Below are 16,107 nucleotides of genomic sequence, written 5' to 3'. Positions count from 1 at the left end.
CATGGACAGTTTTCCAGGTCATGTGGCCAGCATGACTAAACCGCTTCTGGTGCAACGGAACACCGTGACAGAAACCAGAGCGCATGGAAACACCATTTACCTTCCTGCCACAGCAGTACCTATATCTACTTGCACTGGCATGCTTTTGAACTGCTAGGTTGGCAGGAGCTGGGACAGAGCAACGGGAGCTCACCCCGTCGCGGGGATTCGAACCACCGACCTTCCGATCAGCAAGCCCAAGAGGCTCAGTGGTTTAGACCACAGCGCCACCCGTGTCCTAGAAAACAACAGAACTTTATAAATGCAGAACTTACCTAGAAAACAACAGAACTTTATAAATGCAAGCTATAATTACAGGAACAGCTGGTGTTGCACTTCTTTTAAATACAACATCCCTTATTTGATTTTTATTATATATAAAACAACTTTTATTTTAAATGCAGGGACTTGTGAAAATAAGGAGGGGGGAAATTAAGATTCAAAGAAGTGCTCCCTCTCACAGCTCAAGACTGCAATACCTCTCCCCATATAAACCAACCCGGACTCTGCAATCATCGTCTCAGGTCCTTGTGTGCCTCCTCTATGAGGGTGGCAACACAAGAATGGACCTTTTCTGCAATGGCTCCCCATTTGTGGACTCGCCAGTCGCTTTCATATAATGATATAAAATATCACTAGGTGCCAGGCAAAAACATTTCTCTTCAACCAGGCATCCAGCTGACTAACATTCTATTGCTTTTTAAATGTTTTTTAAATGTGGGTTATTGGTTTGTTTTTGTGGTGTGCGTTTGTATAGATAGATAGTTTTTGTTTTTTTGTATTTTGTATTTTTCAGGTGTGAACCCCTTCTACCGACTAGCCCTTATTATCAGAGGTCATTAACTAGAAGTGAATTGTATGCATATACCATAAATTGTAATTTTATTTCAAAACCACCATCAAGAAAACTGAGTAAGACCTTTTACTTGAATGTAAGAGGACAACAGGCCTGAATCAAACACATGGGTAATGAATACAGCTCATGCTGGAGTACAGGGTTGGACAGCATCATATCATCAACAATAATGAACCAACATGCCCTACAACCATACAAATCCTGTTTGGATACAAGCCCAGAGGTGGCCCTGGATGTTGTCAATTACACAGGGTGCTCTCTCAAGTATGAGTGAACCCATGGTACAGCCAAACATTCCAGGAATAAGTAGTGGTAGTTGCTGAACAATCAGTGTTTCAAATCAGGTGGGATAAATATTATAGGTCTAAGCAAAATTAGGTATTTAGAGGACAAAGTGTGAAGTCATGTGGGTGGGCTCAGTGAATTATCCTGGTCAAAAACAGACTTGTGTTTCTTGAGACAAATAGATCTTCATTCTGGCAAGCAGTTAACAGTTTCTAGGTCTCAGCTTTTAAAACTATGTCTAGTATCTACACTACTATGTCATACTTATAACCACCAGCCTGAAAAAACCCTCTTTATAAATAGAAAAATCAGGTCTTGAACTGTGTTTTTTAGTGGGTGATATGGCGGTCATGCAATAGAAGATCACTGATTCGGTTTAAGTGCAGGGTTTGCTTATTTCTGATAAAACCTAGCTTATTTCTGATAAAACTCCAAATTAGAATGTTCAGAGATGACTTTAAAACAATGTAATTCTCATCCATACTGTATTTTACATACTACTCTTCCTCTCACCCTCACTGTTTTTGGTTTTTCTCTCTCTACACAGTTAAAATGCATTGATTTAGTTTATTCATTTGAAGCAAGCAGCAATTGCAATTGTGGCTCTTCCAATTCAGTGGTTATACAAGATTAAGAAACCGCCACTCTTGGGAATCCAAGATCAGAACTGGGTATCCTCTAGCAATTTTCTGATTAAAAACCAGCCTGTCCTGCTTACCGAAGCTAGGCTTAAAGCAGAACAAGAAAGAAATGGCAGCACTGTTTAAAGCGCACACGCCTGTTGTCTAAATCTGCTCCTTTCCAAGTCGCAGCTGGCTTCATATTTCAGTTAATTTTCTAACCGAAATTGTTCCTTAAAAAACAAAAAGCTTCCATCAGGGGAATCTGTAACGTATACAGGCAGGAAGCCGTGCTGAGCCACCAATGACTAGAATAGAAACAGGAAACGGGCCCTGGATCGAGCATAGAATGATCTGCTGCAAACACAGCCTCCTGCACGAAGCACAGGGACAGCAAACTGCATCAGTGGCTCAGAGCAACATGATTTATAAGGCAGGCGCTGATTGGCTGCTTCTTCGAAGAGAATCAAGCACACAGCATTCCGTGCTGCACGGCCATGACTGACACAGCAGTGTGGGGTGGGGAATTTCCTTGCCAGCACCAGGTTAGACTGGCTTAGTTCAGAGGTGGGAGCGCCACATGGACAAATAGCAGATCAGTTCCAAGAAGCAGGTCATACTTATGTCACTGGAATGACACAAAAAATTCCCAGCAAGAGACTTGGTAATGGTGTTAGAATACATTGTTTGAATGTTTATAAAAGGCTCAAAGGACTTGGGCTCTAGAAAAGAAGTGGGGGGAAGATGTGGGTAGTCACGTGCAGAGTTTGTTTTGCTATTAGTCTTTCCATGCAAATGAGCAGAGTCATTTAACAGCCAGGCTTTATAGGAACCTTTCTGCCAGAACAAATTTGGGAGGCACTGATCCTTCAAATGCCATATGGATCTCTGGCACTGTTGTACTCTGGGACCATTTACAGCAATGCCTAGACAAGTTATAATTAGCAGGCAAATATTATTTCCCCATAAATTTACAAATTGTTGGGCCCAGTTCCACACCACAAAAAGAGGGGAAGGAGTCACAAACGCCAAGACCAAGGGAACAAATTTCAGGCAGAAACTTCAAAACAGGTGATAGCATCTAGCTCAGCAAAATTTGAGCCCCCCAAATCATCATCTTGCCCCACCACTATATGAAACTTGGTCAGTAGAGCCCATTTTATGGGCTACAACTGTAGAAAAAGGAATGCTTGCTCTTTTTGCTTTACTTTCAGCTTCTGAGGATCGTTATACATTTGGGGCACTGTGAGTTGGGGGTAGAGAGAAGCTGGCAGAACCACATATGAAGAAACGTCTTCTGCACGTCAGATAACCTGAGCAATCGGTGCAATTCATAGCTCAATAACACACAAATACAGATGTATTCAACCACAACCTAATGTATTAGTACTCGTTACACTCAGCAGAATGCCTGGGTATCAACATACCTATATAAGCACAACTTACGCAAATGCCTCTGTGTTGCAGAATTGGCTGTCCCTCTTAGGAGCACTGGGCCTGAAGTAGTGTGGGACCCATAAATTTTATTCAATAAATCACACATAAAATACAATTTATTTGTTACAGAACCATTAGTGTCAGTGCTTCTGTGGTAATTCTCTTCTATATAACAGTAAGTTGTAATTGGTGTTGTTGACATTATGCTTGGTACCCAAAGGCCAATCTGGATAGATTTCTAATCTTTGGACTTGAATTTGAGGCACATAAATTCCTGATCATTATGCACTAGAATAACTGGTGATAAAAAATGGAGCTATTTATGACTAGAGGTGGATATGTATTTTCAGAAGTAGGTTTATGTCCATGATAATGTTCAAGGTATGGCAATTGTGGTTGATGGTGCTGGATGAAGAACAAACTTCTTGTTACATTCTCTTTTTAAAAAAAAGTTCACGTATTGAGTCCTTATGACAGCAAAGACCAGATGGGAAGTGCTTGAGCAATGCTTGGTGAAATCTCAGAAGCTAAGAGGATGGGTGAAATGGCTTGTCAGCTTCCAGGAAGAAGCTGTCTTGACTTGCTCCCATCAGCCAGGACAATTCCTTCAGCTGTTTTGTTTCATTTCTGTGTAACATGGATTGTTATGTATAAACTGCAAATCATGGTTCAAAACACTGACCATTTATAGTTTGGTTTATTTAGAAATGGACCAGAGTTCATTTTAAACCACAATCTCTGGTTTGCATAGAACAGCAAACAAGTTTACATGGAAAGTGAAACTAAATTCTGTTGATGTCATCCTCACAGCCATGGGCAATGGGTCCTTCCTGCTCATGCTTATAGTACTTAAGTTATTGCTTAGTCAAATGCAAAACAGGTCTATGTGTAACATGCTTTTTTAACTCAGAGTAACACACATGGTAGCTAAAGTCACAATGAAAAGCCTGTGTTAGTTAGGAAGGTATTACTATTATTATTAGACATATTTACTGGACCACAATCCTTTTTCTGAAGGAATTTCCACAAAAGAGAAAATATAGTTTGATTAGGGTTGGAATGGGATAAATAGACCTACTGAACTCTATCTGTAGACATATCTTCCATCAAGCCAAGACTGCCCTTTGTAGGTAGCAGCCTACCTTATTTCTTCATGATGTCATCCAAATGCAAAGGCTGGAGTGAAGCTTTCCACAGGAAACTGCCTTACACAAAGTCAAACCATTGATCCATCTAGTATTTTCCACGTGGATTGGCAGTGGCTTTCCAGAGTCTGGGGCAAATGTCTTTCACATCACCTGCTACCTGACCTTTTTAAGTGGAGATTCTAGAGCAGGGGTGAGGAAACTATGATTGTCCAGAAACATTTGGGAGGCAACCCACTGACCACTGACCATGTTGGCTGTGACAGATGTTACTTGGGAGTCCAATAACATCTGGAGGAGCACTGGTTCCTCATCTCTGTACTAGAAATTTATTCTGGGACTTTCCACATGTAAAGCAAGTGCTCTGGTGTTGAGATATAGCCCTGCCTTGCTCCTAGTCCTAGTCACCCTAATTTTAGGAACCTGCTCTACTATTGTTAACTGCATTTGCAAACTGGCCATTTCTTCTTCTTTCGTCACAGATGCTGCAAAATTCCATGATATAAGATTTGAGCTTCAGGCAGGGGTAGCCAACATTGTGTCTAGATATTAATGGATTTAAATTCCCATCGGCTCCAGCCAGCAGGACCATAGGTCAAAGGCAGTAGGAGTTGTAGTCCAACAACATCTGGAGGGTACCACATTGGCTTTTATCTTTGAAAACAAGGGCTAACCAAAGTTAAGTTTTCACATCCTAAATGACACACACACACACACACACACACACACACACACACACACACACACAAACACACACTTCAGTAATTCAGAATTTGATTTCAGTATTATTGATTGCAGTTCTCAATAAATGCTTTAAATATGCAAAATGCACACCAAAGGAAGGGCACATATTTACTTTCATTCTCATCTAGCTTTGTCGCCTCTTTCTTTCCCACGGTCTTTCCTCCTTACTCCTCCTCCAATCCTTTGGGCCCCTTATTTCTGTCCTTGCTTCAAGATATACACAGTTCTGCTTCCAGATAAGAACTGTGTTGGTCTTTGCATGACACATTTGACACCCTCTCAGCTTCCCAGTGGTACCTTTTCCAGCAGCATGGACAAAATGATTCCTGAGCAGACCACAACTACTGTATATGAATTCAGAGTTTATATAGCATTTGATTTATCAACTTACTGACCATTTTTGATCGAGCAAGACTCGCTTGGACTGTTATTCATTTTGAATCCTTTTTAAAATTGTCTATGCAACCAGGGGTGGCTATGTGCATATGCACACAGTCACAATTTGCTTAACATGGTTAAGCAATTGGAAGGATGCCACAGAATCACTTAGCCACTCCCCACACCACCCACTCCTTTCTGGAATACAAATTCCTCCTGCCTTGTACTGCTGTTCAGTGTTGTATCATCACAAACGATCATCATGGCTTGTACAGCACAATAGCTAAGAGTCTAAGGGATGCATTCCAAAGCCTGTGGTTCAGATCTTGCCTCTGCTAGATGGCCTTAAGCAACTCACTTTCAGCCTAAGCTTCCCACCCAAATATGATAATACAGTTTTCAGAGGGTTGTTGCAAGGGATTACAACAAGATAACATGAAACACTTTAAACATCCTGAAGCAATGTAAGTGCTGTTATTATTTATTATTGTGAAGCTGCCTAAAATACACTACAAACAGTGGATTAAAAAGGAGCACACACCTGATCTTTGGAGCTATAATCATGTTTACCATTAGTTTCAAGTTCTGATTACCAGCAAGTGGAAGAGCTACAGCCCTATTTCCATTGCTCCCACTATTTTACTGTGCACAACTGCACATACTGTTAACAAATGACTTAAGAGTAGAATAACACTGCTTAGTAAAGAAAAATAATGGTTGTATTCTACAAACCTTTACTCAGAGTAGACCTACTAAAATTATTGGCCCTAAGTTGGTCAAGTCCATTAACTCAAAACCTTGAGTAAGAGTTAGTTGGATATATCCTTAAGCTATTCCTTTTAAGTTAGGGAACCTAGGCAGCCTTCAATTAAATGCAGTCCTGTGTGTCAAGTTGCAGGGGAAGAAGTGTTGTAAAAGTACCATTCATGGCAACAAAACCTGCTGGCAGGTCACTTCATATAGGTTGGGTTGCTGACCCACTCCCTCAAAAGTCACTCTTTGGAAAACCAGTGCTTTAAATAAAAGTAACTTAATATGCAATTCCTTAGAGATATAAAAAATAGAAATTCCAAAGCTGTCAAGATGAAGTAAAAGGTGTATAAAGCAAAAGCAAAAAAGACAAAAGATTAAGTTCCAGTCACAACTATGAAATTATCTCAGTCCTTACCTATAGTTTCTTGAATTGCTGGGATACAACCTCCCCCAAGTATACACCAACAACAGCTCTGCCTACCTTTTTTTAGGCCAGGGATGAGGAACCTGTGCCCCTCAAGACATTGTAGGACTCAAAACTCCCACTGTCCTTCACCACTGACCATGCTGGCTGAGAAAGATGGAAGTTTAGCTCTTTAAATGCATACAGTCTTCCCATTCCAAAAATAAAAGGGTGGGGAGGAGTCAAAAGTGAAGATTTCCTTCAACTGTCGTTCACTGAAATTCCCCAACTTCATCCAGCCCTGTTCTCTACTGAACTATTCGCCAACACTACTGCCATCTTACAGAAGACGCCATCTTAACTATGTGCATTTTATTACTAGCATTCAGAGCTGTACATGCAGTTGCTTCTCAATCCAAAATGTTGTAGAAGCAATACTAAAGTGATCTATTTCCCATTTTAGACTGTGTACAATATGTTAGACAAATTCAATGGATGGAGTTCAATGTAGCGCTAAGTGGAATATGTGAACAGGAAACAAGATCCTCTCAACCCAACAGGTCTCTCCCCCACTTTCTCTGCACCCACCCTCGCCCTCTGGTGTTCCCCAAACCCTTCAGAGCACACTCAGGTGGCACAGGGGAGTGCACAGGAAAAGGACAGGGGGGAAGTCTCAATGCACACGTGGAACTTGTTCCATGCACACAACAACTTAGTTGAATTCTGCCCATTGTGTGTAACTCAAAACTAAACACACTGGGTTCTTTTTTATAGAGATCTGTCTAGATTGGAGAAGGGATGGGGTGCATTCATGCCCCTGAACAGCGAATTCCCAATATTTCCCCTGGTACTGCTGAAAGAACAAGCAACATTTCTATCTGCACACTGAGGGTTCAGAAAACCAATCTATTTATATAAAAATGTGGTGGTGTGGGAGAAATGTTCCTTTGTGCATAACGTATATGAAAAAGGCAGATGTGAACTTGGCCATGACAAAGGATTTCTGGATTATGTGGTGGCCTTCAGGTGCTCAAATTAGAAAAGTGGCCTTAAGATAGAGGGCCATGCCCCAACCTCAGGGATGTCACAACAGCAGCAGCATTTTTGTTGTTGTTCCTTTCTAGGTTAAAGTGTTAAGAAAATGGTGGAAAGACAAAGAGGCAGAGAGACAGCCCAATTTTCCAGCTGCAATCTGGAAAGGAAGTTGGCCATTTCAGCAGTAGTCTGCAGAGGCACCCAAAGGTAGAACTCTGCAACCTACACGAACCCCAACCTTTTCCTACACAGCAAGAGGTAAAGGCTGGGACTCCTTTGGAAGGCAAGCAGAAGAAGTTCAATGGTCTTGGCTTCCCAGCATCAAAACAAGCACTTGTGCTCCCTGCTCTTCAAGCAGCAAATTTGAATTTGGAAGGTTAGGGCTGGCAGGGTTCTCACAGGTATACTAGACTTTCAAGAGCCTCCACAATTATGGGATTCTGCCAATCCCCTTTCCAGCACTAAAATTAGAGGAGTGGGGGACACGGGCAGGAGGCTGTCCCAGAACTCTCAGTATTAGGACAGACACCAACAACCCAATATTATGCAATTCTACACAGAGGTGAGTCCCACTGAATTCAGTGTCATTTACACCAGGCAAGCATGCACAGAACTGCAGTGATCTGAAAGTATGTCCTACTCAACACAATGGGACTGAGTGGACATGCATATGACTCACCCTGATGTTTTGGTTTGGACACACTTTCTTGTGCCAATTAGTTGTCACAAGTGTAAGGAGACTGCATATTACCAAGCTAGAGAACACAAGCTAGTCAAAACAAGCAGCCATCTATCAACCCAGAATCCACTAAGCCAGCAGTACTAACCTACGGTAAATTCCCAGAGAGACAGAGCTCATCTAGAAAGAAAAGCACACCCATCAATCCCTAGTGAATACTAACTCTTCAAGCATCTAGGGACTTTAATTGGTCCTAGTGTTGGTTAAAGAGATGGAGACTTTCTCATAAGCACATCCTGAAACACTAGCGGACTATATGTTTAGCCACTCTTTAAGTCATAAAAATGTGAAATACACCTACTTTGTTCTGAAAAGAAATCACCCCACTAAAGATAGTAACTAATTTCAACGAATGACAAACCATCAACTGGAAGAATTTGCGGAAACAGTACCACTACACTACTAAATGAAACTTCTACCTTGCATTCCAATTCAACATCAGAATTTATTCTGTCACTTAAGAATTAACTGCTAACACCAAAACCTAGAGGAAGTCCACATTGTCTAGTCCAGCCTTTCCCAACCCCATGCCCACCATTAAACTTTTTGGACTACAACTCTTTATTTGCCACAACAGGCATGGCTAGTGGTCAGAGCTGATGGATGCTATAGCTCAAAATATCTAGAGGGCATAAGATTGAATAAGGCTGATCTAGTCAAATAAGATACAATTTTGGAAGAACTATGTGATGTAAAGGGAAACCACTCATTGCAAGAAGCAGTATTTCCTAAAAGAAGTGGTGGTAACACTGAACATGTTATCGTATCAGAAAGCATGAATCTACTCTGCAACTTGCATTAGTTCAGAAGGAGGGGAGAAACCACAACTGCATTCTGCTACATATATTAAATATAACTTTTTACTGAACTATTGTGTGTCAACTTCCTCTTCAGAAAGTAATCTAATAAATCCTAGAAATATTTAAAACATGCAGTTTCTGCCATCCATTTAACCTCTTCTGCATTTTGCTCATGCAACTGCATATTTGAGAGCATTCAGAGCTCTGAAAGCCAAATAGCACTCCAGCACAAGCAGAACTAACTGATTCTAGGTCAGCAGCTCAAACTCTCCTTTGAGCCTGCTGGGGGCAGTCTCTTGAGGAGAGACCTGGCACTGGGCCAATGCACTAAACAGCTTTCCCAAACACGATGAAAAGGCTGTCCTTTCAGGAACAGGGAAGAGCTATACATATGAAGTCATTAGCCTACTAATTATTCTCAATGAGACACAGAAGATACAGCAACAGCCATAAATAGCTAGCAGTATGTATGATCTTTTACATCTCCAGCTACAGCACTGCTTGGCACCAACAATGAATTGGACCACCACTAAAACCTGAATCCCACAGCCTTATCACACTCAGACTAAAACTAAAAGAATATTGATAAATGACTGAAATGGCTAGAGGACACAAGTATAGAAGCAATAGCTGACCAAGATTTGATGGCAGAATATGGTTTCTCTCTTCTGCAGAGTATCAGGGCAGCTTTGTTGACTTCATCTTCTACTAGTTGGTTTCACAGCAGCAATACAGTAAATCTAAACTGACACCAAAATGTCCACACCTATAACACAGTAACTAACACAGTAACAAGTTCCACTAGAGTATAGCAGGCGTTGATGTGTAATGAAGTAAGAGATTTTACCACATATAATCTGTAAATTTCAGGCATAATTCTGTAGCCCAAGTAGAAATTTGATGTATATTCTGGTATGGTAGGGGGTGTTACTTTCAGAATTCTACATTATTATTTTTAATCCATTTCCAACACGCCCCCCCCCTGCAAGTGGGTGCCCAAATGTTGTTAGCTTTAATAAATGCATGGTCCTACTTTTTAATTCCAACGAGAACATGTGCTATGCATATTAAGTACCTAACAGTGCTTCCAATTACTTAAACCCAAGCCATTTATAAGATGGGGCCTTTGACTCACCGGCAAGCTAGAGGGTCTGGACTGAAGATTCAAATTCACATCATCTTGCCCTTTACTGGAAGCCATTGAGGCAGCCGATGATGCCTGGGACCCAAACGAGTCTTGTGATAACTCCTGAAATGCAAAAGATCAATCCAATGAACAAAACAGAAGAGATCCTGAAAATGGAAAAAGAATCCCTATTTTATCCTCACCCTGGCTCACAGCATTAGCCCTGTTCTATCAACACACACTGTTCTAATCAACTGCCCCATATGACGTCTCTAGTTTCAATTTTACAGAGGCCAAAGAAAATACCCCCATTGCTGGTCTCAATCCCATCATTAATTACCTCTCCCCACTGCCCTTTATACTTGTTTCTGGCCTAAAGGCTGAGAAGGGAATCCTCTCTCCACTTTTAAGGTGCTTGGCACATGGATTCTAGCTTTGATCTATTCTCCATCCAGTTGCTTAAATACCCATTTTGTATTATCCTGTCCTGTATTTGATAGTCACACTATGATATATTGGTTAGTGTGTCAGACTAGGACTGGGGAGGTGATGGTTCAAATCTCCAAACCCCACCCCATCCCAACTTTGAAGATCATTGTGGCCTTGGGGCAGTCACTATCTCTCAGTCTAACCTGTTGTCATGGGGTGGGGAAGAAAGAAGAGACACACACCTCCTTGACCTCTTTGGAGGAAAGGAAGGATATACAATGTAACAGAAGTATCTAATTCAGGTCACTTATGTGCTGTGGCTTCCCACCAACTTGGCAACTCCCTGTTTTGCGGTCACAGACAGGCAAAAGGAGGTTCTTTTTATTGAACTTCCTGGTGGGCAGCTGTGGATGGCTAACGAAAACGTTCAGCTTGCCGGGTCACAAGTTGTGCATGCCTGACCCAATTTGCATTTACGAGCCAACAACACTTTATGATTGTCAACACCTGAGTGATCACTTGCTCCCTAACAGAGCTGCAATCCTTATTTCTTCCTTTAAAAGCATAAAGAACCTTACCCAAATTTTAAAAGGCTACAACACAACCAAATCAGTTAGTGTCACTGTATAATTTTTCCAAGAGACGCAACACTGCTTTGTGCTTGCACTTGTCATCCAACAACAGGTCTGCAGCAGCACCTGGAAGAAGTCTTACCTGTGGAGGTGGGAAGCGCTGCTGAGAATATGCCGACTGCTGCTGCGACTGAGATTGAGAGTAAGATGCAGACTGTTGAGAAAGCGCCGAGGTAGCAGACTGCTGAGCTTGCTGCTGCTGGTAGGGTGACTGTGACTGCTGCTGGGAGTAGGGAGGCTGACTCTGTGGATGCTGCTGGGCAGCCGCTGACTGCTGAGGATACGGAGATGGAGACTGCTGATGTGGTGGCTGCGACTGCTGCTGGGAGTATGGAGGCTGGGATGACTGGAGCTGCGGGGGCTGAGACTGAGTTTGCTGTTGCTGATAAGAAGGCTGGGCGTGAGGGGTCTGAGATGGCGGCTGTTGGGCATAGGAAGGCTGCTGCTGCTGCTGCTGGGGATGGGGACTCTGCTGGTTGTAATAGGGAGTCTGGCTCTGCTGCCCATATCCACTAGGTCCCTGCTGTCCGTAAGGTGGGATCTATGCAAGGAAGAAAGAGAAAATGTAAGTGGAGATACAAACCAAGTGCAAAGATGCAGCCTGAAAATCTAATGCTACCCAGAAGGTTTAGGATTCTGTAAAGAACCTCTTTGCTGCTGCAGCTGGTTAAAGTATACTCAACAATAAATAACACACAATGTTTTGCTTATCTTGTGGCAACACTTCATCACATGAGAACTTCAGGCGTTCTTGCCCATTACACTGGCATTTGGCCACTACACACAAACAGTAATTCTATGCATTTCAGGTTTTTAACATCAATCCACAATTCACTTCTCTTTACCTGCTGTGCATAAGAGACGGTGCCCATTGCAGTTTGTGTCCTGCTTAGAGTTCCCATTGGGTATCTCTGGGGAGTCCCATACGGCTGTCCTGGATATCCATGGCCCTGCTGTTGCCCTGACTGAGGTCCCTGCTGTTGTGAGTATGGGTTGTTTCCTCCATAAGGCTGAGGTCTCATCTTCCCCATCTGATCCATTGGGCTGGATGGCTAGGAAAGAAAATTGCAAGATTTGTTTTAAAATAGCAATTTGATATTTTGTAACTATTGTACCATATATAAATGTTACAGTCTTACTCGTGAAAGGCAGACTCATCAGTAAAAGACAAACATACAGACAAGGCAAAAGTCAAATACATTTCACTTAAAGAACGTTGCCAACATATAAAATTATCCATAAAGTATATTCTCAGTCAACTAAGGCATAGGCATCATATTGTAGGTCACTACACACTCCAAGGAAACTTCACCCCTCTAGGGTAAGTTACCCATTCCAAAATTTTATAGATGTTATTAGCATTAAAGACCAATAGACAAGTGCCTGCAAGTTAAACAAACAGCTTTTAGGAGAACAGATTAACACTCATTACTTCACTCACATTTGAGTTCAAATATAGTTAAGATGATGCCAAGTAGTTTGACAAAAAAACAAAGCTTCAAATTTCCAAAGCACCCAAAATGCCATATTTATATAAGTGTCACTGATGTTCTTTTCTTGAGGCAGATACGTGTCTACTTTCTGAGTGTTAACCATATTTATCTTGACTTAAAAAAAAAGTGGGACCACCTCTGCCAACACTCTCTTGGTTTTGTTCTGCCTGAAAAATTAGTATGTAATATTAAAATCCATATACACCAGCAAGTTCTGGTTTGAAAGGGTCATGGGTCTGAAAGACTCCCAAATAGTAAAAGGTTTGGGTTTGTAATCACAGTAATAAAACATGTTGCCCCCTCCACAAATCTTTCAATACAGCCCACCCTTTTGTACCAGTTACTCTATTCTCAAAAATTCCACTTAAACTTTGAATTGGGTATTTATCAGTGAATGTTGATGGGAGGAACAGCTGCCAGAGTTGAATACAGGGAATGATATTATACAAGAGACAGAAACTGTTACTGGCAGGAAAAAAGTGATACTGGCTCATTTGCAAGAATACAGGATAAATAAGGAAATACCAAACCCTGACTGAAAAGGGCTGGAGATTCTCTTCTGGACTGACACAGGGGAAATCCTTTCAAAAGGAAACCACAGGAATAGATTATCATGATTGCACTTCAAAAGCTGAAGGTCCTTCCACAGACATACATAACAGAGAAAGCGCTACTCCTTGATCATTGAAACCCCAACCCCCTGCTTGCAACTCACCTACATTCAAAGAAATGAGAAGCAATCTCAAAATTGCCAATTCCATAGCAGTTTTCCCAAAACCCACATCTGTACTAAGTGAGAAGCCTGATCACCGCACAGATATTTACAGTTACTCTCCTTGCACTTTTATTTTGAATAGACAATTAGCAATACAACAGACTTCAATAGCTACTGGCCTAATTGGTCCCAATTCAGAGTTCTCACCTCCAAACAGCAGGAGCATCAAATACAATAGCTTTCCTACAAGGGTATTACTAAACAGTACTGTAGAGAATGTAATTAACCTATGAAATGCCACTTTGCTCTCAGGTACAAGAGAGGGTCTAAATATTTTAGAAGTAGAATTACCGGTAACACCTTCCCCCAAAAATGCACTTGTAAAACATGTAAATGGAGTGGGAGCATTGCAAGTTATTTCTGTGTGAAGAGCAACTTTCCCGAAAAATTTCTTAGTCCAACTTTATGACAATTAAACATACATGAGGTAACTGGAAATCTGTTTAAAACCACATAATATATTCATTCCCCATCTGTGGTGACCTGCTCATACACAAATACCACTATGCATAGGACTGAAATCTTTTGAAATATGTGTTAGCAGTGACAGGCGAGGAGCTTAAAGATTCTGTTATTTGGACCTCTTTGACCCACACCTTCCCAATTCCCACTTCTCTCACCTTCTGCCTAGACAGGGGTACTCAAACTTTTTAAACAGGGGGCCAGTTCACAGTCCCTCAGACCCTGTTGGAGGCTGGACTAAAGAGGTGCCAGAAACATTCTCTTTTTCGTGTATTTTTTATATATAAAAAAAACTTTTTTCAAAAGAATAGCCAGAACAGACACACAACAGGCGCTATCAGTAATAATATAAGTTACCTGTAAGGTAAAGGTAAGGGGAACCCTGACTGTCAGGTCCAGTCATGGACGACTCTGGGGTTGCAGCACTCATCTCGCTTTACTGGCCGAGGGAGCCGGCGTACAGCTTCCGGGTCATGTGGCCAGCATGACTAACCGCTTCTGGCGAAGCAGAGCAGCGCACGGATACGCCGTTTAGCTTCCCGCCGGAGCGGTACCTATTTATCTACTTGCACTTTGACGTGCTTTCGAACTGCTAGGTGGGCAGGAGCAGGGACCAAGCAATAGGAGTTCACTCCGTCGCAGGGATTCAAACCACCGACCTTCTGATCGGCAAGCCCTAGGCTCTGTGGTTTAACCCACAGCACCACCTATGTCCGTAAGTTACCTGTACCTCACCTTTATACTTCATTTCTTCTGGGTTATTTTTGATGCCGCTGTTCCTCATGGATATGACTTTCTCTGCATTGAAGTTTATTTTCAAACTTGGGGAAGTTTGGGTGGAGAGCTTTATTTTAAAGATTAACCCACCACTATTTACATGGAGATTCCCTTGTACAATAAACTGTTGTGATTGAGACTTCTCTTCTTGCTAATTCTATTAGCATATGTTGTCTGTGTTTTTGGTGCTTACCTAACTTTTAAGGTTGCCAAGGCCGCCGCATTGGACCCATGTGCACATCCGGTGAGGCAAGCATGGAGCTCGCCTGAGGGGAATGGGGGGGGGAGGGCTGGCATAGAAGGGGTTCCTTCGTTGCCATCCCACCCTCAAACGGCTTAAAGGGGCAGCACTTAAAGGGGCACACTTTTACCTTAGGGCTCTTCCCGCCCAGCCGCTTCCAAACCTTAGGCCTTGCAGGTGGGCTGGATTCAGGACCCTGGCGTGCCGGATCTGGCCTGTGGACTGCAGTTTGAGGACCCCTGGCCTAGACCCAAGGATAGTCAGTTGCTTCCTGGCTAAATGAAATATGTTTCAGCCATAGTACTAACAATGCTGTCGACTTTTCAGGGATCAAAAACAATTGTTTCCTGGATAAAGAAAGCTTGCTATGACAGTGCCATAAATCTGGTTTCTGATAGCAAAATCAAGCAAGGAGGCCCTTTTGTTCAAGGTTATTATAAATTTTCATGTCCTCACTGTTTAAGATTTTTCCCCCATCATGTATCTATATACCTGAAATTCAGGGTAATTTACTTTTGTGCATTTGATGAATCAAATAATTTTAGAGTTGAAAGGGATCCCAAGGGCCATGTAGTCCCATCCACTGTAATGCAGGAATGACAGCTAAAGAATCATTGACTGATGCTATCCAACCTCCATTTAAAACCTCTGATGGAGAGTCCACCACCTTCCAGGATAGTCCATTTCATGGTCAAACAGCTCATACTGTGAGAAAGTTCTTCCTAATGTTTAGTCAGAATCTCCTTTGTTGTATTTGAATCAACTGCTTCAGGTTCTACTCTTGGAAATCCACAAAATCTTATGCCATAATAAATTTGTTAAGTCTTTTAAGCTGTACAAGACCCTTCTTTGTTCTTGCTACAAGAGCGTAACACAGCTATCCTTCTGAAAATTGTTACAAGGTTATCATAGTTAATTGTAGAAATGAAGGCAAAAGA

General features: G+C 41.9%; 1 protein-coding gene across 1 annotated transcript in view; it reads right to left on the bottom strand.

Annotated features, from left to right (window-relative positions):
* Nucleotides 1-16,107, bottom strand: part of ARID1A (AT-rich interaction domain 1A) — a 90,744-nt gene that overhangs the window by 43,744 nt on the left and 30,893 nt on the right. Inside the window, exons 2-4 of the mRNA XM_035121144.3 lie at nucleotides 12,267-12,473; nucleotides 11,504-11,962; nucleotides 10,370-10,483 (exon numbers count right to left, since the gene is read on the bottom strand). Coding sequence (XP_034977035.2) covers nucleotides 10,370-10,483; nucleotides 11,504-11,962; nucleotides 12,267-12,473 — 780 coding nt within the window. The remainder of the gene's footprint in view (nucleotides 1-10,369; nucleotides 10,484-11,503; nucleotides 11,963-12,266; nucleotides 12,474-16,107) is intronic.

This window comes from Zootoca vivipara, chromosome 6 (genome assembly GCF_965207765.1).
Source record: "Zootoca vivipara chromosome 6, rZooViv2.hap1.1, whole genome shotgun sequence".
Taxonomy (NCBI): domain Eukaryota; kingdom Metazoa; phylum Chordata; class Lepidosauria; order Squamata; family Lacertidae; genus Zootoca; species Zootoca vivipara.
This window is presented reverse-complemented; position numbering and strand designations above follow the sequence as displayed.